The following is a 25,612-nucleotide window of genomic DNA, read 5'->3' as shown; positions in this document are numbered from 1 at the left end:
CCCCTTCTCAAAAGCCATTAAACGCTATGATTTTTAATCTGGGAACAGGGACTCTTGAGATTTTATTTGGTTGTTTATTCAAATATCTAAAATGACTTCCCTGACAAACACCCAATGTGCATTATTATTGTTGATTATCAGTGGGCAAACTCAGCATGTTATGTTGGTGATATAACTCTCTGTGAGGAGATCAGTACTGGGAGGTCAACAAAGGTCAGACAATTTCATCACCGTTTTTGTATTATATGATTTTATTTTAAAAGTGTTCCGGTAGAGACCCGAACTTCCTGTTATGATTCCTCCCGAGAGGCACAAGCTCTCACGGTATTGTTTAGTGAAGTTTCAATTAAACCTGAAAACATCAGTTAAAGTCTGGACCTTCTTGTGAATACTGACGTGTTTTCGGCAGCATTGCTGCTACGCTTCCCCGACTCCATTGTTTGAGTTTTCAAGGCGGCAGTGATGACAGGTGATGACAGGTGGCGTGTGCCAGGTTGGGTCAAACCATCGGTATTGGGGAGACTCAGGGTTTTTAACAATTTTTAAAGGATTTTTGAATGGATGCTAATTTTAAATACATTTAAAAAAAATCTCACGTACCCCCTGGAGTACCTTCAAGTACCTCCAGGGGTACGCATACCCCAATTTGAGAACCACTGTCTTAGAGGTGGAAAGTAGGCAGGGCTGATGTTAACCATCTCGCCAATTATCAGCGGTGATATTGAAGTCATATGATATATGACTTGTGATGTTTTACCTTGGGGTTGTTGAGGATGGCCACACATTGGTCAATGCCCCTCGGCTGTGGGGGGGGGCTCATCTGAACAGCTTCAGACTTGAGCTCTTCTTCGTCCCCCACAACAAAAATATTATTTGGCAGGGGATCAGCGGCTAGCGCAGACACAGGCCTGATAACCTCATCTAGGGAAACAACGCGGAGTTGAATATCACAGTGCTACACAAGTTCATCTTCTACAACATCACCACTAGCTACCTACCTATCTCTGCCTTGCTGCCAGTTGCCAGGACAGTCATGATGGGGGAGGGGTTGAGGGATCGGAGAGCTAGCGTCTCCTTCCTGCAGCAGGTTTCAGTAAGCTGCCGCAGGGTCAGGGTGGGGGCGGACATAGTGATGGGGTTCTTCAGTGACAGGGTCGACTCCATCTCAACCTGCTCGAAGAAGATGTACTTGATAGCCAACAGCAAGGCCAAAGCCAGACAGATCACTTGCTCTATGTCCATGGTTATCATCCTACAGGGATGGAGGAACAAAAACATTGTATAAAAGCAACGTTTTGACTTGAAAGAATAAATCAATGGACTTCTGAAAAAAATGTAGTGTCTATGCAGAGAACTGAGAATATAATGTTTGGGCTGTTAATTAGGTGTCCCTGAGCGGCAATACAGCCCTAATACACTGTTCAAAGAAATTAAGGGAACACTTTAATTACACATCAGATCTTGATGAACAGATTATTCAAGTAGAAAATCTTTACTAATGTACATTGTATAATTTGTTGAAAACAAATGACGTAACAAAGGTCAATGGAAAACCAAAATAATCAACCCATTGAGGGTTGGCTCCAAAACCACACTGAAAATAGTTAAACATCCATACATGTTAAACACTCCCTGCTCTCTGGTACTCTAGCGGCTCTGTGTTTTTCCATCTGCGTTTCACCAGACTTTTCTGTTTGAGCTCACCCTCGTAGGCTAACAGTCTAATCTATTAGCGATGGCTTCTCTCCCTCCCTCTTGCTCCACTGCTCTTTTCTGCTCTGAGTGTCTAATGTTCACTTGCTCCTCTGCCTCCTTTACAGTAGTGGTACATGTAACAAATGTTGTTTATTGCTAGCGATGGAGGCAAGGCTCAGCGACTTAAAAGCTCAACTCCACAGTTTAGCACCTTCATTAGCGGTAGTTAGCCACCCCCGCTAGCCACCTAGCTTAGACCCTGCTAGCTGTCCCTCACTGAGACCTGGCTGCATCCTGTACAATGTCAGCCTAAATTAATCTCCTCCTCTCAGTCATATAAATACACACACAGACTCTGGCTGAGGAGGTGGAGTTGCTACTATTTTTTAACTCCAGTCTATCAATTAATCCTAAACCTAAACTAAGCTACAACTCATTTGAAAGTCTTGTTCTTACTCTTTCACACCCATCCAACAAATCATAACAGCATCATATTTGCTGTAGTTTATCGTGCTCCTGGAGCTTATTCTGAATTTTTTATCAAACCTTGTCCTAAATACAGATAAGATTATTATTGTCTGTAACTTTAATATTCATGTTGACAATAATATTGATAGCCTTAGTGCCGCATTCATTTCAGTATTAAACTCAATTGTTTTCAGTCAGTGTGTAAACCAATGTACTCATTGTCAATCACACAATCATACATTGTCAAAATTGAACATCTAATTGTACTTCCACACTATCAGACCATAATTTAACAAACTCAAATTTCTTATTATCAGACTACATGCCGTTAATGAAAAACACCTTTTCTAGATGTCTACCTGATAGTGCTGTAGCTAAATTTAAGAAAATAATTCCAATTACATTTAACTCTGTATCATCCTTTCATATAACCAATGAATTCTTTAAAACCCCTATCTCCACGGATATTGACCATCTTGTCGATAGCTCTGTCAACTCATTATGATTTAATTAGACACAAAACAAGCGTCAAGAAAACTAGAAAGGAAGTGGCATTCCAACAACTGTGTTAAAAATCACCTACCCTGGAGAGATAGTGTTAATGCATAAAAGAAGGCTCTCCACAAAGCAAGAGCTGCCTACTACTCCACATTAATAGAAGAAAATAAGAACAACCCCAGGTTTCTATTCAGCACTGTAGCCAGGCTGAAAGTCACACCTCCATCGAACCCAGTATCCCTCCATCCCTGAATAGCAATATCCACATGACCGTCTTTAAGTAAAACATTTATTAACTATTAAAATCAAATCTCCCATCTCCTGTCCTCAGATGACTAAATTGCTAAATTGGTTTAAATCCTAATTTTCAGATCGTTTCAAATTTGTGCCAAATAATGATGAGTCATCTGTGCACACCAAAGTTAACCACGGTGTTCCACAATGTTCTGTGCTTGGCCCAATTTTATTCTCATTATATATACTTATTATTAGGCTCCAGCAGTAAGTCGTTAAAGACTCTGCACCTTGTCCAAAATGCTGCAGCATGTGTAATACGGCACCATCATATCTTAAAGAGCTCATAGTACCATATCACCCAAGCCGAGCACTGCACACTCAGCAGAATTCAGGCTTACTTGTTGTCCCTAAAGTCTCTAAAAGTAGAGTAGGAGCCAGAGCTTTAAGCTATCAAGCTCCTCTCCTGTGGGATCATCTGCCAGTTTGGTGGACCATAATGCTGGCAGCTGAGGTTAGATCCTGATGCCGGCAGTGGATCATGGCAATGGATTCTGGACTATGATGGCATCCGATCATGATGTTGTATCCTGATCGTGGTGGCTGCTGACCATGGACTATCATTACAACAAGACTGCTTGATATACAATATAGTCCAGGCAAAGAAGCGTTTTACGACCGACTAATTGTAAAATAATTTTTTTCATCATAGATAATTTCTATGAGGAGTCCAGAACAACATACTAAAAGTCCTTAGAAATCCTATTTGAGGAAATATGTTTAATTCTCATCAATCCGAGATGTGTGCCAATAGGGCCAGTCAACAACACGGGGCTATTTTTTCCTTTACTCCTATTAAAATGAAACATTACACAATGAAAGTTACCATGAAACCTAACATTTTTTGTATTACAAGTTTCTTTGAAAATGAATTTGAATATGCAAATGAGATATACATTAATCGAATATGTCCAAAATACACCCAAATAGGCTTAATTTTTTCCTTTACTCCTACCACAATAAAACTTTACATAATAAAAGTATACATGAAAAGTAACTTTTTTTGGATTACAAGTTTCTTTTGAAATGAATTTGAATATGCACATTAGCTCCACACTTATTGAATATGTCCTAATTTGCATAGGCAGAAACGCCATTCATATGTATGACAAATATATCGGCCCAATCTGCATCCAATCATCCTACTGCCAATAGATGATGGCAATGCTGCTTTTAGACTGGCCTCTAACCTGAAAACTGCCTGGTTTGGTAGTACCTGCCAGGGGTATAACCCCCGCCGGTATAGTCTTCAGGGTCACAGAGGCACAGAAGCCTCGAAACCACGAAAGAATAAAGAATGACATCACTGTTTAATCTATTTTCATCGGACCATTGTTCAAAACCGGCAAATCTGACGTGAAAAGATTTTTATTATAGACGGAAGTTTCGAAACGGTAACTTAACACAAACGAGGGTTATGGCAAAGTGCTCTATTCTAACTAGTCCTGTTTGATTGCTGTGGTAACAGTGATTTCAGGTGGTAGAGAAGTCGTCCTACTAGCAATCTTCCCATAACGACTTCTCTCGCCATAACCCTAGTTTGTGTTAAGTTACCGTTTTGAAACTTCCGTCTATAATAAAAATCTTTTCACGTCAGATTTGCCGGTTTTGAACAATGGTCCGATAAAAATAGATTAAACGGTGATAGAAGGAAGTGACGCAGCGGGGTTAATAATGGTTAGTTAGCTGAGTGGGGGCGGGGCCCGGGGCCTGTGTGTGTGCGCTGTCTGGGCGCACGCGCGCAAACGCACTAACACACATGCCCGCTCCTGGTTTTTTTCATGCTGGTCTGATACGATGCTGATTTGACAAATTAACGTGACGTTCCCATTCAACATATGAACACTGCACAGGAAGCAACTGCAGAGGGGCCGAAGAGCCGCGGGTTGCGAACCCCTGGCTCCGGAGAAAGGACTTGTTTTACTGCTCAGCCCTGAAAGAGGTTCCACCACACATTTAAGATTCACACTACAAAATGTGTAAATAACTCAAATGGTAAATTACAGGAAATATGGAGGCTTTTTGAAATGCATTCCTGACACTGTAAATACTTGATTACTAAAAGCAGCTTCATTATATTACCCAGGGATAAACCACATACTCATGGTGTGACAGGTAGACATTAGTATGTTCTGCTTAAGGCAATGACTGGGGAGGGATGCTTTATTATTTATATATTATTGGTTTATTTTTTGTCCACCATTTCATTTGATGAATTGCATGGCACTTTTTCTATGCTCTGGAAACTTTGATGAAAACATTTTGTGTTTGTGTTCAACATGTAGTCAAAAGCTAGCATGTCAGCAGCCTCACCTAGTGAGGTAGAAATACCAAAGTGGTTTCTCTGGCTCCATACTCCTAGGCGAGAATTGGTCCAGCTCCATGCCAACCTGTGGGACTTCCACTATGGTGTGGGTGGACAAGGGTTCTGCAATCCAGCGGCTGTGGGCATGAACCATCACCAGGCCCAGAGACTGCACAAGGAGAAAAGAGCACAAAGGAAATATCATGCTTTTGTTCAAATAAAAACTAAGACAGAATTTAAGTGCAATAGGTGTTACCATGATAATTTTGACTCTCTGAGTTACAGGGTTGGGTTTGTTGTCTTCCTCCTCCTCCATCACTCTAGAGAAGTGGCTAAGCTGCCAGATAGGATGGCCCTCCTGACTGTCACGCGACAACTTAAAAAAAACACCAGTCAATTAAAAGGTCATACGCACGCACATGTACACACATTCAATAACACTGTGAAATTGCTTACCTCCAGCACCAGTGAGACACATGCAGGAAAGAAAGTCATGAACACAAAGTAGTTGGCTAAAACAGACATACAGCCAAAGCAGCACATGATTTCCAACTGCCGCACACCTGAAAGATACAAGACAGATGCTTGCATTCAAGAACAACTCACATGAGAAGTGGCAGCAATTTCACAACTTGAATTACCGCCTTCTGGCTAAATACCTCCACCAACCAGTGAAGTTTCAGACTATCGTAGGTACATACATTTTTTGACGACTGAAAGGTTATCAAAACAATTTTGAGTCCTGGTCATAATTTGAAGGAATTCCCAAAATACAGACTTCCGGTCATCTTTTGAGTCCAAGTAAACACTTGTACTAAATTTGAAGAAATTCCCTCAGGAGATATTCATCATGAAAACCGATCTCATCTTAAGGAAGTAATGTTCACTAGAATAGACAAGCTTTCACTACACTAGTCTAAGACCTCATTCAAGGGAATAATAAACCTCCAAATGGCAGTAAATACCTGACATGGTTCCCACTCCAATCACTAAGCACTCAACCAGGGCATCCAATGTGAAAGTAGGTCCCAGTACTGCCATACCACGAGCAATGTTGTCCCTCACTTCATCCTGAAAAAGAGTTAAGGGTCAAATGTTCCATTCTATGAATACTGTTGAATGTCATTCATATGTGAGAGGTTTTTTTTTCATACCTGAGAACTGGAGCTTAAGGCAAACTTGGCAAGAGCGCATGCTTTAGACAGGTCAATAAGAAGTAGGAAGAAGGGCAAAGCCTCACTAAAGAACAGAACATAGCAATCAGCTGGAGCATGTAACAAAGACATTACAAAAGGACTGTTTGCAGGTGTGTCCTTACTTGAGGCCTGTGAGCTCTTTATCAAGGAAGTGAATGACCACTGTGCTGAACACGAAGCTGGAGAATATGGTGAAAAGACCAGCAATGCCTGCAAGGGAGTAGATGAGGTGTTTTTTGTTATATCTGGTTGGCTAGGTTTGAATATGGTGAATTGACTGCAATTATAAAATGCTGTTCTAGTCTGTTGACCACCTAAAATACTTCAAGGGCCTTTCAGATGGAACACTATAGCGACACCACTGCGCTCTGAAACCCGTTTTCTTAAATAGTTTTTTTAAAGAACTATAAGAAAACTCTACGTCAGATTCATGACACATTCTTAAAGTTGTTCGCATACATGTTCTTATATTGATAAATGCCATGTGTCCGTAAGTTGAGAGTGCATGCCAGTTCTTCCCATAAAATGGCATGTGACTGCCGTACCATGTGCACACAGAGATATAATAAGAAAACTGAAAGGTTTAAGAAGCCAGGAATGATTGAACCAGACTCAAGTCAAATATTGTTTTAATATCTTGTAATGTCAGCATTAGACATGGAATACCACAACAAGCGATTCATGGAATGCAGTTACACATTCAGAGAAGGCTGTATTGGGAGAAAATCGCATGATTGAAGTAAAAAAATAATTTGATCTCAGATTTAAATTCAAATAAATATTCAAATGCAGAAGAGGGAGTAAATGGTCTGTATTTATATAGCGCTTTTCTACTCATGATAACCACTTGTTTTACATTACAGTTTTAGACTTACCCATTCACACACACATTCATACAGTGTATCTATGTGCTGCACTTAAAGGGATCGTTCACCGAAAAACTTAATTCACTTATTATCTACTCACAAATAGGAAGCCAGGATTCCTCCATCCAGAATAGCAATGTCTTTAAGCGCTACTTTAACGATAAAAATGTAACTTACCTAAATAAAATCTACCATCTCCTGCACTCAATTGAAGCTAATATTAGGCACAGAAATCTCATGTACAGCTGATAATCTTATTAATTATTTAGATATTACCCTTACCCTAACACTTATAATATTTAGGTATCTCTACCTCCTGAGCTATCTTGCCCTTACATCTCAACTCCCTTTACAGTCATAAGAACCACAGCATCTTGGTCACTCTTGATATCTTATTAACATCATGTGTGCTCATGAATAATTTACCTAAAATATATTTGGATCCCAGCTGTCTCAAGTTCTGGAACTGGAAGTAAATATAGATGATGGCGATGCAACGGGTTATTGTCAGGATGATGATATCACTGCTCAGAATCTGCTATAAAAAGAGGAGACAATCTGATCAGTGGCAAGGTGATACAATTTTGTCAGAAATGTACAGTTTGGTCAGGGGTCATGTTCAATTAAATAATGTCTGGAAGAGTTGGACATTTTCAGAGATATGCTTATTCTTTATCTTGTTCAAAATATAATGTTCAAATTGATAGCACTTTCATGTAATGTGTGGTTATAGAATAATAATATAGTAAATATAAAGCTTAAGCTAGCAGCTTAACACAGAAACTTTGAACAGGCTATAACAGCTATCCTTGCTCCGTCCTAAGGTAAAACAAACAAAACAAGATATAACATGATGTTAAATTTTGTGTCGGGCTGTTTCTTGGTTGGGGCAGTAATTTCATGGAGTTGTGTCCTTACCATAAGGTTGCTGGCTTAGCAACAAAGACACCAGGATGCTAGATGAGAGGTCAGGGGATTACTAAAAGTAACAGCACTCAAACATCCAGTGCATGCTTTGGCTTTAAGGGAAATGCTGCTCATTTTCTTTGAATGGGAAGCATGAATGCCAGCTATGTTGTGTCAGAGGGAAACAGATTTTTTGTTGTCATTATGATGATCTCTCATCACCAGACACACCTGCTGTCAACCATTAAAGGTTCAGTGTATAGAAGTATGTGATATCTAGTGTTGAAGTTGTATGTTGCAGCCAAATACCTCACCCTCCTCTTCAAAACATGAAAGAGAACCTGTTGTTCAAAAGGTGTATGGTTTGTCCACCTTGGACGACTGTTAAAACATGGCAACATCCATAGAGAGGGTCCGCTCCAAATGTTAATATAAAGTATTTAAATATATACAAGGTCCATTCTAGGGTTAATAAAACGAAAATCCGTACAATTTAAATGATTATAAATGAGTGAAAACATCGCTAGTTTTTTTTATTTTCAATTTCTGCCAATAGATCCCTTTCGAATAAATCTTACACAATGATCCTTTAAAGCATCATGTACTGTTTGTGTTTGTATGCTCAGGAATAGTCACACCCTAAAATGTACCAGACTTCATGCAAATCCACCCAATATTTATATTTTTCTCTGGACAAAAATGGTGGATCCTCATCCCTGAAGCCAAGGGCTTTGAGTTAATAGTATGGTTAGTAAAATGATTCATGTTCTGCGGGTACTTGTGACATATAATCTTAAAGTAAAGAGACGCTATGTGGTGAATACAATACTGCACAAAACAGACAAATTCTTTACCTACTTGTTGACTCACCTCTTCTGTTTTGGGGCAGTCAAAGTTCCAGCCACAGATCTGGTCATTACCAGTGAACATGTTCATGGACATCATACAGATGGTGAGGGTGACAGTGCTAACAATCACCTCCCATGGGTGGGAGGCCACCAGAAGCCCATGCATACGGAACAGATGGGTCAGCATGGTGCAATAAATCTGCAAGATCACACAAGTGGAATAAAATAAGCTGGACGTGACAGTATACATTTAAAAAGAACATTATGGAAAACAATGTAATCATACGAAACAGGGTTACTGGCATATGACTACTGTATGTGTACAGTGAAACCTTGTCATGGATAATGACGATGAGAAGGTGTATGTAGCACTTGGAAGCAATATATAGCACAATTAATGCTACTGGACCAGTTCTAGGCTGTAATGGAGTGGGGTAAAAACATAAAACAAGCCAGAGACCAGGTACTTTAAATATAAACCCAGCACTTTACTCAATTTTAACAGTACAATATACTCTTTTTCCTGTTTTTTCAGTTTGTATCTTCACCAAGGTTAGTTTAGTTCAAATATTTTTGTTTTTATTAGACCTGTGTATATTAGCGGTCTGGTGTCTTATTATAGGTCAATAGACTGTATCTATTTTTTTGCCTGAGTCAACTCTTTTTCCTTTCTCCCTTATCTCAGGTGAGAAAATTATATCAGCGTTATAAGTTGGTTGATATATGGTTTACTAAGCTCTGCTGTTAATCATCCATCCATATACAGTAACTCCAAACTTCAATCAGAAAGAAAACCTGCCGAACTGGGAACCTTTTTGCAGTAAGGCTACCCACTACACCAGGGGTTCCCAAACTTTTCAGCCTGCGACCCCCAAAATAACGGTGCCAGAGACTGGGGACCCCCAACGACACTGGAGGTGGTTTATAATGTTGCGCACAGCCACACACATGCACTGTGCGTGCGTGCGTGCATGCTTGTGCATGTCTGCTCATGAAGCCTCTCCTTCTCCGCTAGCCTGTCCTGTTCCTGTGGCCTCCTCGATTTGGTTGGTATTAACTAGGGATGAGCGAGTACAGCATTATCTGTATCTGTATCTGTTAACCATATGAATTATCCGTATCCGTACTCGGAGTGGGCGGGGCCTAACCCGGAAGTGGGCTGGTTCAACATAACTTTCTTTATTAACTTTAACATTTTTTTATGATTTTTTTATTTTTATTTTTTTTAAATTTATTTCCACACCAGGTGTGTGTGTGTGTGTGTGTGTGTGTGTGTGTGTGTGTGTGTGTGTGTGTGTGTGTGTGTGTGTGTGTGTGTGTGTGTGTGAGTGAGATGCGAGGGACGTTCACTGTCTCCCGGAGAAATGAACACTCTGCGCCCCCAGCACAGAAAGACGCGAACCACATTCGTTCACAAGTCACACAGACCGGCCCTGCTACTTTCACTCTACATTAACACTTAAAGTTTAGTGCAGTGTAATTGTTTGCCGTGATAATTAAATGCCAGTGTGATAATAAATGACAATTTCAAACCATACAAACTGTCATGTTGTACTGTATTTAATAGAGGTTTACTTTACTGTAAAGTAAGTGTAAATGTAAAGTGAAAACAACAAAACCAGTCACCATGACCCGTGAACAAATGCAATTCACGTCCCTCTACACCAAAAACACAGAGCGTTCACTTCTCCGGGAGACAGTGAACGTCCCTCGCATCTGCAGCGCTCCTCTACTGAGCCAATGCAGGTCTCATGAAATTTTTTCCAAAGACTCGTACCCGAAGACCCAGTCGGGAAATGAACGAATCATTTCTGCTTCCTTGACTGAGCCTATGGAACAGTCCCGATGCGCAGTGAACCTGAGGGACTGAGAGACAGAGAGCTGTTCTGTGAGTGAGTGAGCAGAGCCGTGTGTGACGGGAGGAGCGCTGTGACGCTGTGTGAGGATTTTCATTCAGTCCGAGCACAGATAATGACTCCGATTACTCGTATTATACTCGTAATCGGCAAAAGTGCTTTATCCGTACCGGATACTCGTTTCAGCCGAGTATCCGTTCATCTCTAGTATTAACCAACGTTTCATTGTGACTGTCAATAATTTTCAGCTGCTTTCCAAAAGAGTTTTGGCCAGCTACCGTGTGACTGGTGCTGCTGTAAATTGAACTGTTGCTAACCTGTGTCGTAAGATAAAAAAAAGGAAATGTTTTTATTTGTGGAGGAAAAAAAGGGGAGAAAAAAGAAAAAAACTGATGGGAAATGTGTAAGCTATTTTATTTAGTGACTCTTATTTTGAAGAGGGGTTTTACCGGAAGGATGTGCTGTACTAAACAGCTGCTATGTCTCCTGTGTCTTCTTTAGGCTGAGGCCTTATTCAATACAACAACTAAACGCTCGGCTACAATTGCATGGTTTTATTCTAATATCAACTCATATGCATATATTATAAAAAATTTTAAAAAAATTGTAATTTTTTTTTGGAATGCATTTCGCGACCCCGCCTTTGTGTCTCGCGACCTCCACTTTGGGAACCCCTGCACTACACCACCATCGTACCTAGCTGCCAATGGTTCATAATTATATAATAACATTTGCTAATAATAAGCATTAGCAAATAAGCATTAGCATTACTGAGAGGAGAAACAACACTGTCCAACCACACAAATGGATGTTTCTGCAGCTCCTACAAAGCCAACTGAATGAGGAATCATAAGCCATTTTCCGACACGACCTGCGGGTCCGGCGGATTGGGTCCGGAGTTTTCCCAGAGTTGGCCTTTAACACATGCACAACATAGCCTCCCGCTGTGTTGTGCATTCTCTGCACAAACGCGCTCGCAACATCAACAAATCATCTGCATTATTCATGTCAAACGTGGTGCAGCAAGGTGCAGCAGGCAGAGGCAGGAAGTGATATATTAACTCCGCTGCAGAGATCACATTATTTTCTTTACAACACACAGACACCAGTGTCAGCTCAAAATCCTTTGAAATCCCTGTGTGTGACACCACTTTTTTACTGGGAGATATTTATTAGGGTTTGAGCCCTGTTGTTTTGGCTCCATTTTTTCAGGGTTCGGGCTAGGGCTGGGCGATAAAACCATAGCGATAAATATTTTCGACAAATTTAAGACACGACCGATATAACGTTGATAGAACTCATTCCTTCCATGTTTTGATAGACAACACAGTCAATGATAATGAGAAAAGCGCTGTGCCGCACCGAACAAATCATATGGCTGGAATAGAGTTACAGCCACGTCAAGTTAGGTTGACGCACACAGCACAGAGTGTAGGAGGAGCAGCAGCTTACGTGCTAATGTTTGGGTTTCTGCAGAGAGGTGGACGATTTACATCCATGCAGGGACTGAATATAATCAATTCATGTTTTCTGCTACGTTCATTGTTTCATCAGGTTTCCCACAGCTGAATTATTACAGCCAGCGCTGCTGCAGGATCAGGACAGATGCACATTAAAGGTCCGGTCGTCCTGTTTCAGAGTCTCCTGTAGTTTGCTCCTCACACCCCCTCTGACCTGCGCTCACTTTACACTTTCACAATAAACTCCATGTGAGACACATGTTTAAACCTGATACACAACAAGAGACGTAAAGTGACATAAGCAGGCACAACCAGGACATCAGGGTTAAATTGACCGGAACACCGGTGTCATCATCCGACTAATGTTGGAAGGTGTAACGGTACTAGAAAGGTACCCGGTACCCTTACATTAAAATACTTCATTAAAATAGCACGCAATCAGAGCAAACTCACTGTTCCGCTCCCTGTCACGCTGCCTGCATGCATTGACTGCAAGAAGCGGGCTGCACAGTCCTCACACATGCAACAGGCAGCCCTCACTCACAGCGAGGGATCTCAGGGGAGACATGGCCTCATGTGAAGGAGCTCTTGCCGATTGTCCTCAGCTTGTTGAAAAAAAAGCTGCCAGAAGTGAGATCTGGAAGTACTTCGGATTCGAAGCAGACTGTGAAGGAAAGCCCATCGACACACAGAGACCCGTCGGTAAAACATGCTCCAAATCCACTCAGGCAAAGGGAGGCAACATGTTAAATATGGCAAAGCATCTCTCAGACTGACACCCCGAACTTTTCAGAGAGTTCAAATAGCGACAGGTAAACATGAACACCCCCAAGCTCACCCATATACAGCCTAACACGAGTAGCCTTAGCCTAGTTTAGGGACAAGCGATTTTCCCCATCACAGAATTTTGATGATGCATAGTACAATGATCATTATGCAGTGTGGTTAACGCAGTGATTCTCAAACTGTGTGGCGCGACCAGGAGGTAAAATGTTAGGCAGAACTAATGTTATAGCAGAACTAATGCTTTGACGTAACCAGGGGTCTGCAACCCGCGGTTGTGAAGCCGCATGCGGCTCTTCAGCCCCTCTGCAGTGGCTCCCTGTACAGTGTTTACATGTGAACGGTAACGTGAGGGAACGTCACGTTTATTTGTTAAATCAGCATCGTATCAGGTCAGCATGAAAAAAACAGGAGCGGGCATGTTTGTGTGTGTGTGCAAATTCAGTATACAGCATTGTAAGACTGAGATTGGTCACACATCAGTCTCCTTCTCACTCAGAAGGCAGCACAGGTTCTTGTCCAGGCTCTTGTCATCTCAAGCCCGAATCTAATTTCAGTTTCTTCAGATGAACAAGTTCACGTTCATAGTTATTTTTTGAAAATGTTGAACTAAGTTCACGTTTCCGAAAATAAACTAGTTCACCTTACAATCATGTGTTTAGTTATGAATCGATGGTGTCTGATCATGTCTGCAGGCAAGCAAGCAGATGCTTGGATAACACCACACGGACAGTACAGAGGCATGTTATGTTTTTCTTCTATTTTTTATTACGTCTGAAGAAGGGGTTCCATTTATTTACAGGGTTCATACACATTTTGACCAATGGATTTCCATGACTTTTCCATGACTTTTCAATAACTTTAAACCAAATTTCCATGACCGAACATTTTGTGGTGTATACGCAAAAAAGTGACAATGTGGTATTCAAACTAACAATGAGAATTCCAAAGCATACAGTATACCTTAAATGCAGTGGTGGGAAGTAACAAAGTAGAAATACACGGACAATATTTATCCAAGCCTCTGTAGGGCCTCATACAGTAACAAAGCCTCTGTACAGTCACAAAGTAGAAATACTTTGTGACTGTACTTAAGTAGATTTTTCACATATCTGTACTTAACTTGAGTATTTATTTTCCTGACGACTTGTTACTTTTACTCGCTACATTTGAGCACAAACATCTGTACTTTCTACTTCTTACATTCTCAAAACTGTCTCGTTACTTGAGCAGCGGAGGTTGGCGGAACGTGCAGCTTTACGCACGGCGCACCTCTCTCTCTCTCTCTCTCGCTCCGACAGGAGCACGGTTCAGTCTTTATTATTAGGGCCCGAGCACTGACAGGCACTGACAGACGTGAGGCCCTATTGAAATTGTAAGGAGTATTATTCAGGCAAATTAATTGGCTTTTTGAGGGGTTTTATTAGGTGACTTAACATGATTTTTTGAAGTTATTCCTTTTTTTATTCACATTCGTTTTCCCTTTCCTGCTTCGTGTCAACATCTGCACATAAATACATAGCTCGAAGCAGCAAGTGGTTAACTTTTCTTAAAGAAAATATTGGAAGAAGATGGTTTAAACAAAAACTGTTGGCAAATAGACTATCATTGGTTAGCCGTGTCTACTTAGTCTTACACGTCCACGAAAACAAAACAAACAGATTTAAAACAAGTCAAGATGGAAAAACAAACAACACAACCAATTATATAAGGAAACGCAAAAACAACTTTCAACCAACACAACCAAAAACAAACACTGTGTCGTTGACTTACTACTGCATATTCACGCACACAATTCAGGTTTTTTAATGGACCTGGCCAAATGGAACCCTGGGTAATCAGGCCCGGTTTCCACTCACTATAATGCCAATATAATTTTTGCAAAGATATTATATATCTATATATTGCCAATTCCAATCCTTAGTCGTCCTTTGTGCTGACTCAACACAACTTAGAAGCTGTTGAGTCTTTATATATGTATTGTACAAACTGGCTAATGTGTACAACTTCAAGCAGAGTTGTGTCTTCACTTTGTCATCCCTACAGGCGAGAGACCCTGCAGGTGTATTGTCAACCTGCTGGAAACAAATGCAAACACAACCGCAGGCCCATTCAGTGAAGATAGTCTTATGATAAATAAACAGGCTTACATGTAGATGCGTGTATAAACTTCAAAATAAAGTCACCAAAATACTGTAACCAAATTTGCACCTTAAGATATTCAATTGGATGTATTTTGTAGATGTAATTTAGCATTCAAAAAAACATTGGTCTTCAATTATTTATTTCCTTGTTCAGTCTGAAATTTGTCAGCAAAACTAGACTGTGTCCAGTGATTTGTTCTTCTCTGTACTAGCATCTGTCCAGGCTGTTAACGAAAGAGAAACTATCTTATTGTGTGTGCCTTGTTTCCCTTTGCTGAGTCATCATAAGGGGCATTGTGTATCACTCCTGCCACTGATGAAAGGTCCATGTCTAGGGATATTTACAGAATGTTTAAGTGGTTATACTTTGGTTTATTAATGTTTTTAGGTAGACACAAGATTTAAATTGTATTGGATTTGGCTCAGCGCTGTTTACCCCCGAGACACCTAAAGTGGATTGTGGTATCAAATACCCTTCAACAACCCCTTCATTGGTATAGTGGTGAGTGAATTTGAATTTTTTGGTGAACTATCCCTTTAAATTAGAAACGCCAGCATAAAAGTAATGTGAAAGTCAGCTAGCATTTATCTGTTCAGCTGCTAGTGATGGGAGGGGCCTTTTGCAGCGGGGCTGTGTAAAGTTTTGTGTCAACTGGTCATATCATACATTAGATTAAAGATGTATATTTGGTGGTCATTCTTTTCCTTGGCATTATGTATGTACCCTCACATGTATTGATTACATTTTTCATGCTGATTTGGTCAAATTTGAAACAACATTTTTCTCAGATACAAATTAGGACAGATGTGGGCTCACTAAGTTCCACATTTTTGGGAGGACTCTGTGACTTTGACTGGTCATATCTCCTTTATTACAGAGAAATGGTTATCATTTAATTTTAAGGCTCTTTTCAAGCTATATATATAAATTTACATATATAAAGAATTTGGTGATGCATGATGAGCATATCAGTTAAAATCGAACTCAAATTTCTTTTTAAAGTTTGCATATAGGTCAAGGGTATTATCGGCCAATTAATCTGCCTCTACCTGTTCCCTGTACTACCAAGCAGGGTTTGCGGTAAGGTAACTTCAGATTTAGTTCTGAGTTTTCAGTCCTATGAGGCTTCACTTATCAGGGTCAATCACCGTGGCAACTTGTAAAAAAAATGGTAAGGTTATATATTTTTTCCCAAATGTCACCGGGGGGCTCCGTAACTTACACATTCACACAATCAGAGAATTTTCGCCAGCTGTCCTTGCTGTATTTAGCAGCTGTAACTGGGTTTTATTTTAGCCTGGATAATGTGTTTATACTTCTTGTATTTTTCAAATATAACAGTTTGCTCCTCGTTTGTGAAATATGTGACTCTGCTGCCTGTCAAACTTGTCCGGACAACTTGACTTGATTGAATTTCATGAAGACACTTAATCTCTCATCTTAAAGGGTTCTTCAATTCTGAAGAGAACTGAGAATTGACTTGACTCTTGACGTAATGTCATGCATGCCAGCAAGTAACAGCTAATAAAACTAGTTGCTTATGCAATCATCTTATAGGGCTAGGACACTGGGCTGAGTGATGTGAACATGTTTATGTTGATCATTTTTGCCAATAACAGGGGATAATTATAAATGTCACATTATCATTTGTTAATTCCAAATCCTGTTTGCCTCACTTGCACCGTTTTTCTCTGTTTCCTTTGCAGTCAGCTCCGCCTGCTGATCACAAGGTGCCACTGCACCAAATCAAACCGTCCCTACGGTCTTTGGGCCGCGCCTCTTCATTTACATACAGCTTGAAAAGTCAGGAGGCAAATCCACAACATTTAGCTTTTAGTCTGGGCATTTCAATTTCAGCTTTTGCAGTTAAAATGTCCACATTTTTAAATGTCACTTTACATTTTTTTTACATTTTCAATTTCCTCTCATTTTATACTTTACTTATGGCTTGATTTTTCATTGCAGTGTAGTAAAATAATCTTTTTAATTTGATCTCTTTGATTGTCCATTTGAACTTTAAATTTTTGTTAAAATACCCTCAAAATCCTTTGCTTCTTTCAGCAGTTTCAAACAGAAGCCAAACTGTGGTGTGGCAGATAAAAAAAAACACATGGCTATGAAAGACTATTTCATTCACACATGCAACGGGGTTGCGAAGGAAGATTGTCAAGCTACACATCATTTTCAACATTAACAAGATATAAAGTTTTTCCAAACGTAAGGGCAGTTAACTCACGGCAAAAATTATCACCTGTGTAATTTTTAACCTCATCAATCTGCACTGTGGCTTTACAAGTGTTGGTCTGAATAGGATTTAGAAATATGGACAAATATTATCATAAATATATGCTAATGTCTAAAGTATATTTTTAGTTTATCTGTGAATTGGGAGTCTACTAGCTGCAAAGTCTGAAACAGCAGTTCTATCCTATTAATAAGTATCCGTTTGACACGTTACCCCAGTGCCGGTGCGTTTATTGTCCCAGCTCCGGTTACCGGTTGTTTTAGCCGTCACAAACTGGTGGTTGCAGTTATCGTAGCCTATACAAAGTAGCGTTTAACGGATGAGAGAAGAGCAACTTACCGTGAGCAGGCGAAAGACTAAGCTGAGCCTCAGTTCATGCGGTGAGCAGATGAGAGTCGGATCTGACAGACACAGCTCAAAGTGGAGCGATTGCATGCAACAACATCATGCGACACTTCAGCCAATCGCGTTGGTTACCTGCCTCGTCGGCGCTTTATCCACGCCCCGTTTCCAAGACGACGACAGCCTTGGGGCATGGCGAGAGTGAGGACACCCTAATCACACCACAACACAGAGGCTGTGGGCTGTCCTAGGGAGGGGAGCGTTTTTCCACGACTTTGATCACCGTTCTATGATACTTCTACCACTTTTCTGCCTTATTCTATATGATGTAGTTTGCATACACAGCTACATTAAGCTCCAAAATAACGCATAATCTAAACAAAAAAAGACAGTTGAGGAGGCCAGGCATATGATTAAAGACAAAGTGGGGTCTGTCTGAGCATCGGAATTTCTTGTTTTGTATGAGTATAAAACGACGACAACAATTTGCCTGACTTTTCATTCAATTCAAGTTGCTTTGTCTCAGCTTAAGTATTTGGCTTATTAACCTGATTACTCAAGATCATGTCATATTCACTCTTCAATTTCATAATATGACATAGATCTTTCATGGACAGAGAGGAATAGTATGCCTTCTCTGCTTCCTAGAGCTGCACCTCTATTTCTGCAAGGCGGCTACGCCTTTCCTTCTTTTTCAAAGCTTTATATGAGGTTATTTTTCCTGTTACCACAGCCTTAGAATATTCCCTTAAAATAATATCTATAACAGCCCCATTATCATTGACTAACAATTCCCTGATATTTTGTTTGTAATACATTTGAAATTAGCTTAGAGTAAATAATGAAATAATCAATGCATGTGAGAAAAGTTAATATTCTTTATGAGTTTGGTGCTGTATTCTCCATATATCTACTAAGTTAAAGGATTTAATAGAGTTATTCAAAATTGCCACTAAAAATAATAAACGGCTCAGGGCGTGTAGAAAGGCGATTGACATTGGGATCTAAATAACAATTATTGTCAACCCCTATAATTAAGTAAGTAGAATTCAGATCGGGAAATAAATTGAAAAGTGATAGGAATATCATTAATGCTTCCTGAGACAATCAGATATCAGCCAGAAGGGCTGCTATAGAGATAATTGAAAGGGCACAGATTTCTTAAACAAAATAGCGACCCCCCTAGCCTTGCATGAAAATGTAGATTAATAAACCTTTGAAAACCAATTTGAGCCTACTTTAATCAGAAGGTTTAATATGCGCGTTTCTTGCACAAATATTATGTCTGCAGACAGAGATTTCTGGCATAAGAACACCTTCCCCCTGTTAAATTGACACTCCATACCCTTTATATTTTATGAAACAAAAGTTATAGTCCCCATATCAGAAGTAGGCATATTTCTTATGGAGCATTTTTTCTATCTTTATTCAACAGCGTAGTCTTTCAGTTTGAGAGCTGATGAATTTATGTTCACTTTTCATCAAATCCTGGCCTTGCACTCAAATAGCCCGTTTGCACTAAAATTAGTTCTGCTTCCGCTCAAACTGTGTGCTTGCACTGGGCTCTATTGTTGCTGGCACGGATTTCTTGTGCTCCAGAAAAAAGGTGATTTAACTGCCAAAAAAAAACAGTGAGTGAGTAGGCGGTGGACTGGATATACATTAGAATGTTCCGCTCCTGTTCAAACAAAGTAATAACCACATCTTTGGCAATTATAATGGAACTTACATTTAGCACATTTAGCTTATGTTGATGCAAACTCAAACACAAAGATGAAATAATGACAGTGGATATTATTTTCCTAAATTATCTTTGGTACTCATGGCTGGAGTGAGAAGTCACAAAGAAAGTGACAGGCAGTGAATACAGAGGATGAGAGAGAACAAAGAGAAGAGGATGCATACAGTAATGCTTAAAATATTGCATAAATAATGCAATGTTGAAGGCACAGAGACTAATAAGATTAATTATGTGCTAAGCAAAGCATATGAAGAGACGGTCAATCCGAATTGCAACATTCTCCTTTCTATTTTAGATGTTATTATCCAACTTTCTAAGAGGAACATGGCACTGCATGGGAGCTGGACTGGTGAAAACGAAGATGGCAACTTCAGTCATTTCCATACCTGGAAATCCTCATTCAACACCACACTTGTATACCATCTTGAAACAGCACCAAAAAATGCTGAATACATCACACCAACATTTGAAATTTAATTAATAGCATGCTGTTATGCCGAGATTCAGGAAGACAGTTAAAAATAAAAAAGCCAGGTTTTACACAGTCCTTGCAGATGAGTCGATGGACGTGAGCGGCACAGTTGAGTCAAAGCTTTATTAACATACAGCACAAATATTGTAAAAACGCAACTGGCCTAGCCAGTGAAAAACTAATCAGGTGATGTTTGAAATGTCTCTTTGCCGCCTCTGGGTAACACATTTTTGATGGCACTTTGTCTGAATCTGCTCCAGTGTGTAAATGTCTATGGTGTGTAGCTTTGAGATTAAGTGTAGCTTCTAGTCTTCTTTGACGTGTGGCAGACAGGTCAGTGAGCTCCTGGCTGTGGAAGGATGGATCCATGTCCTCTCTCCCGCTTCAATCAGCTGTAAACACAATGTGATGAAAATTTGACCTGATGAGACTTCTGAAATAAAGAGATTAGATAATAGTAGTCTTTTAAGTATACTGTAGTCCTTGCAAGGAAGGTCAGACAATCATACAGCATGTGAAAAGCATTCTGCAGAGGGAATGACCAAGAAACAGTTGCAGGCGTGTGCTTTTTATGCAGATGCAGTGAAGAGATGTGTGTGTGCGTGAAGAGTTGAACTATGTGTGTGTGTGTGTGTGTGTGTGTATGTGAACTATGTGTGTGAACTGAGTGAATACTAAAATCCCAGGAGATAAGACCCAAACACAGGCTGAAGGCCTCCTCAAGGTCTTGGTGGGGGGAGACCAGCCCAGTCACAGATTTGTGATGGTGATGGAGCGTGTTTTACTCATTCTCTCTTCCTGTAGTTAACAATGGTATTGAATACTGAACTGTAGTCCATTTCTTCAGAACATGGACAATGATGGTCTCCTTGAAGTATGTGGGGACTACAGACTGGAGAAGTGACAGATTGAAAATGTCTATGAACACATCTGCCAGCTGATCTGCACACACTTTGAGAGCTCGACCAGGGATGCCAGCCTGTCCAGGTGCCTTGCGTGTGTTAGTCCGCTTAAGTCAGGGGCCGGCAACCTTTACTATCAAAAGAACCATTTTGCATCGTCTTCCACCAAACATAATATTTCTGGAGCCACAAAACATATTTGATAACACACTTATAAGTTTGATATAAAGTTATACTCAGATTTGTTAAAATTAACTATTTCAAAGTTCCGTTCATGCAGGTGAAAATTAACTAGTTCACTTTCATAGTATATTTTTAAAGATTTTCAACTAAGTTCACGATTCCAAAAATGAACTATTTCATGATCATTTGTTCCATTTGTTATTGGGATGATTTATGTGAAAAACTAACGATATTGTGTTAAGTTATTAATCGATGGTGTCGGATCATGTCTGCGTGTCGCTCCGCTCATTTTAACACTGAGTCCACATCATCGATCCATTTGCTGATGGAACACACCCCACTCCGTAGTTCTGAAGCTGTCCAGTGGAGCTGAGCCTGATTGGTCGGACAACCTCTGAATGGTCCGAGTCACCAGTCTGTTACGTTTGAGTTTCTGCCTATAGGAAGGCAGCAGCAGCTGAACTGAGACGTGATCTGATTTGCCCAATGGTGGGAGCGGGAGGGCCTCATATGCATACCGGAAGGTAGTGTAAACATTGTCGAGTCTGTTCTCACCACGCGTAGGACAGCTGATGTGTTGATGATATCTTGGCGTTGTTAAAATCAGAGGACACAATGAAAGCAGCCTCTGGACTTAAGGTACATGTCCTTTTGATAACCGCATGCAGCTCGTCCAAGGCCTGATTTGTGTCGTCACGTGGCGGAATATACGCCGCTGTTTCATCGACAGATGTAAACTCCCTCTGGAAATAATAAAGTCGGCATCTGATCATAAGGTGCTCGAGAGAACAGCCCGAAGAAATAATCTCCACATCTGAGCGCCACAGATTGTTCACCATACAACAGACACCTCCCTTGCTCTCCCCCGAGTTTATTGTCCGGTCCTGGGTGTATGGAGACCCCCTCGGGAACAATGGCGGAGTCCGGGATCGAGCCAAGTCTCCGACAAAACCATAACGTTACACGATTTACTGTCCCGTTAGAAAAACACCCGGACTAGGACGCCGGCCCGCGACCCTCGTTTCCTTCGTCGCCTCCGTGCTCCAGGTACAACAGGTTAACATCGCCATGGGCCATGTTTGCTTGTGGCGGTGAAATGTGTTTTCAATCATCAACCTGACGTTCAGAAGTTGTTCTACATCATATGGTATGATACGGCTCGCTTGGTCAGTGTGTATAATGAAGAATAAAGCTGAATAAATGACAAAAAAAAACAGCAGAGCTGTGGGGGAGCTCGAGACACGGCAGCCTTCCTCGGCGCCATCTTAAACAGACAACCAGCTATCATCCGATGTGCCCTGAAAATTGTATCACTGATTAAATTCATAATAGCAACCTTACTTGTTATACAAGGCAGATCTATTCAAGCTACAATTTATAATTATACACTGCCTGAGAAAGCCTCCCCTGGAAATTTTATTGTGATAAAACTTTTAAACTAAAGACGACTGTGTGGTTGGAGTTCAAGCTCCACCAAGTTATCTAAAGTCAAGTCATTGTTTTGCTTATGTGAGTAACCTCAGCATTAATGTCATATTAGATTATTGTTTCACTAACAACGTTATTGCAGCTGCTGCAGTGTAGAACTCTTGAGCAGGACTGACTGTACAGTTAAGTAACGTTGCATTTAAATAGTTTAATATGACCACAAACACAGATAATTATTCTGCAGAAACCGATTTACTGTGTTTGAATGAAACGGGAATATTTAACGTCATTTCTGCATTTCAAGAGGAGCTGTTTAAAGTAGCATTACTTCACCGAAAGCTCTTTATGTATTGGTGTTGATGTGGTGTAACGTGTTACAGTGAAAACTAAACGTGTCGCCTAAATTCCGTTTTATATCGTGAATCTTATGCCTGACTGAATTTTGTCATTTGTCTGTTAAATAAGTGAACATGCTCAATAATGTTTTTGTTTATCACATGAAAATAAATAATAGGAAGTGTAACTTTACGAGAATAGACAGGCGCATACATAACCTGAGGCTGATGTCCACCAACTATTTCCTAAGCGGAAGTGAAGTGAATAGGATCTGATGAACTCTGAAGTAATACATTTTTTTTTATCATGTAAATCTTTAAAAGTGTTAACCTGGCACATGTATGACTTTACATATATGTGTATATGTGTTAAGTTTTAAACTAGGTGACTCAGACTACCTGGACCTGTGGACACAACTGGAATCCAACCAGACTGAGTGTCATCACTTCAACACTGACTCCAGGTACAGACCTGTTTTCATAACAAAGTATTATACATAATACATAATATATTAAATGATACTGTATATGCAGGACTTTTAAGGTGTAAGAACTCCATACTGCACATTCACTATCTTGGTAGTGCACTGGACGGCTGTGACTGAGGGGTAGCAGTTCAATCCCCGGTCTTCCCCATCTGCATGCCGAAGTGTCCTTGGGCAAGATGCTTAACCCTGAATTGCCCCTCATAAAACAACAAAGTGCTGCTAATAGATGCACTGTATGAATGTGGGTGTGAATGGGTGATTGTGAAACTGTGCTGTAAAGAGCTTTGGTTGGTCATCAAGACTAGTAAAACACTATAAATGCAAAACCCTTTACCATTTAATCCAAAACCATATTCAGATACATATTTGAAAATCCAGAGAATAAAAGGACACAAACTTTATTTAAAAGTAACACTTCCTCTGCAATAATGCCATACTTTAATGTTTCCTGTCATTTTATTAGGGGCAGACGGGCCTGAAGGAAGCAGCTGTGCTGACCGTGTTCTTTCTATTATGGCAAAGAAGAAAAATAAAAAACTTTTCTTTAGCTTTTAAAAAAATCTAAAGTGCATCAAATCAGAAAGTAAAAGATGAACATTGTTGTGAAAACAGTGTTTATGTTTTTAACCAACCATAATGAATATAGAAATTCACTCAATATTATCCATGACAGCATGACTGCCAACTGTAAGCAGTTGAGGGAGGAAGACATCAAGTGTTGTGCAGAGGAAGCTGGTGAAGGTCATCCTCATGTTGACCAGCCTGAAGCTGCCGATCTCGACAATGTTGCTGCCGCCAAAGTCGATGCTGAGGACATCAGGTACATCAATTCTTCATGTAATGAAAAGAAAAAAGTCACTATAAAGGATGTTTTATGCTGAAACCAATATGTCACATCTGCAGGATAACATGGAACAAAGGAGCAACACCTAAATAATTTTTACAGATACTGTACAATACAATAAATAACAATGACAATATTTTAAACATGTCATATCAGCTGTGTTAAACAGCCAAAACTGGTGCATATGGTGAAAGCACCATATATTTCAGCAAGAAATGATGAACTTAAAGAAATAAGCATTGTAAAAATATATAAAATGTCTTTCTACCTTATCTGTAATATTCAAGGTGATATTCTCTCACAGTGGTGTTGATAATAGCCCACATCAAGTCCCTTGACTTCTCATTGTGAAAACAGATAAATGAGAACTGTTAACAACAGTGGTTTGTGGAGATTATAAACACATTTTAACTGTCCAATAATTGCACATCTGCATTTACTAAAAATTCCACAACAGGCTAAATAAACAAGGCGGTAATAGTTATGGTGGATATACAAGCCTGTATCAAACCATTTACTTACACATGTAATGGGGTAAATCCTTTATAAAAGCTTTAGCTAAAACAGGATAGTTTTAGCAGTCCTACTTTCCCAGTTTTGCTTATATGTCAACTAGATATAAAAACAAAGCTCTAATTTACCTGACAGGACGGCGATGCCTATAGGATTGGAGAAGTCGGCGAAGTCTATTTAGGGACACCGTAGTAGCTCTCTCCCTCTTTCTCTCTCTCCACTTCCGGTCCTGTAAGGAAGTGTAGCGTGGGTGCAGCAGGTGTGGATGCCAATTGTTGCGTGTACACACAAACTAATGGGAACGATACTTGTAAGTGATACGCTGGATGCTAACGTGGGTCTCTGCTTTATTGTAATGAATTAAAGGTATGGCTTAATGATGTGTTTTGTTATGATAAACTTGTTTAATAATTGTGTGACCTAATACGACATGTTTGTTTCATAGGGCTGCCTTCAAGCAGGATATTCAATGTCACTGTTTTTCCCCACATTAAGATTTCATTTAGATTATTTGGCTTTGTTTGGAATTAGTTTTCTTTCTGATTAATTTGTTTAATTTCTGGTTTCTTTGTTTTATTTTATTTTGTTCTATGTGCAACATGCAATATGGCTGACGGGTATTGTGCAATCCTGGTGCAGTGATAATCCAATGGTGCAATCACACCAGTGTTGGGATTCTTAAAGTGTGCTGTGCTCGTTTAACCCATTATATTATGGCTTTGATAAATTGGGTCTTTAACTTCTCATTTTAATCTGTTATTTATATCAAGTACAGGCCAGTACTTCATACTTTGCACAT

The 25,612-nt window shown here is 40.0% G+C and overlaps 2 protein-coding genes across 7 annotated transcripts in view; one reads left to right on the top strand and one right to left on the bottom strand.

Annotated features, from left to right (window-relative positions):
• The window catches only part of LOC133001606 (3-hydroxy-3-methylglutaryl-coenzyme A reductase-like), a 32,057-nt gene extending 14,066 nt beyond the window's left edge, over positions 1-17,991 (bottom strand). The window contains exons 1-11 of one of the 3 annotated variants that reach the window (XM_061071219.1): positions 17,905-17,991; positions 9,087-9,275; positions 7,749-7,860; positions 6,579-6,666; positions 6,415-6,499; positions 6,226-6,331; positions 5,717-5,823; positions 5,517-5,636; positions 5,269-5,429; positions 999-1,252; positions 758-921 (exon numbers count right to left, since the gene is read on the bottom strand). In XM_061071219.1, coding sequence (XP_060927202.1) covers positions 758-921; positions 999-1,252; positions 5,269-5,429; positions 5,517-5,636; positions 5,717-5,823; positions 6,226-6,331; positions 6,415-6,499; positions 6,579-6,666; positions 7,749-7,860; positions 9,087-9,263 — 1,374 coding nt within the window. In that variant the 5' untranslated portion in view covers positions 9,264-9,275; positions 17,905-17,991. The remainder of the gene's footprint in view (positions 1-757; positions 922-998; positions 1,253-5,268; positions 5,430-5,516; positions 5,637-5,716; positions 5,824-6,225; positions 6,332-6,414; positions 6,500-6,578; positions 6,667-7,748; positions 7,861-9,086; positions 9,276-17,904) is intronic. The other 2 variants (XM_061071220.1, XM_061071221.1) reach the window with 2 other exon arrangements.
• Positions 17,992-21,659: 3,668 nt separating this feature from the next.
• The window catches only part of LOC133002262 (uncharacterized), a 28,044-nt gene continuing 24,091 nt past the window's right edge, over positions 21,660-25,612 (top strand). For 2 of the 4 annotated variants that reach the window (XM_061072036.1, XM_061072039.1), the window contains exons 1-3: positions 21,660-21,729; positions 23,343-23,432; positions 24,130-24,276. In XM_061072036.1, coding sequence (XP_060928019.1) covers positions 21,692-21,729; positions 23,343-23,432; positions 24,130-24,276 — 275 coding nt within the window. In that variant the 5' untranslated portion in view covers positions 21,660-21,691. The other 2 variants (XM_061072037.1, XM_061072038.1) reach the window with 2 other exon arrangements.

Source organism: Limanda limanda, chromosome 5, assembly GCF_963576545.1.
Source record: "Limanda limanda chromosome 5, fLimLim1.1, whole genome shotgun sequence".
Lineage (NCBI taxonomy): Eukaryota > Metazoa > Chordata > Actinopteri > Pleuronectiformes > Pleuronectidae > Limanda > Limanda limanda.
This window is presented reverse-complemented; position numbering and strand designations above follow the sequence as displayed.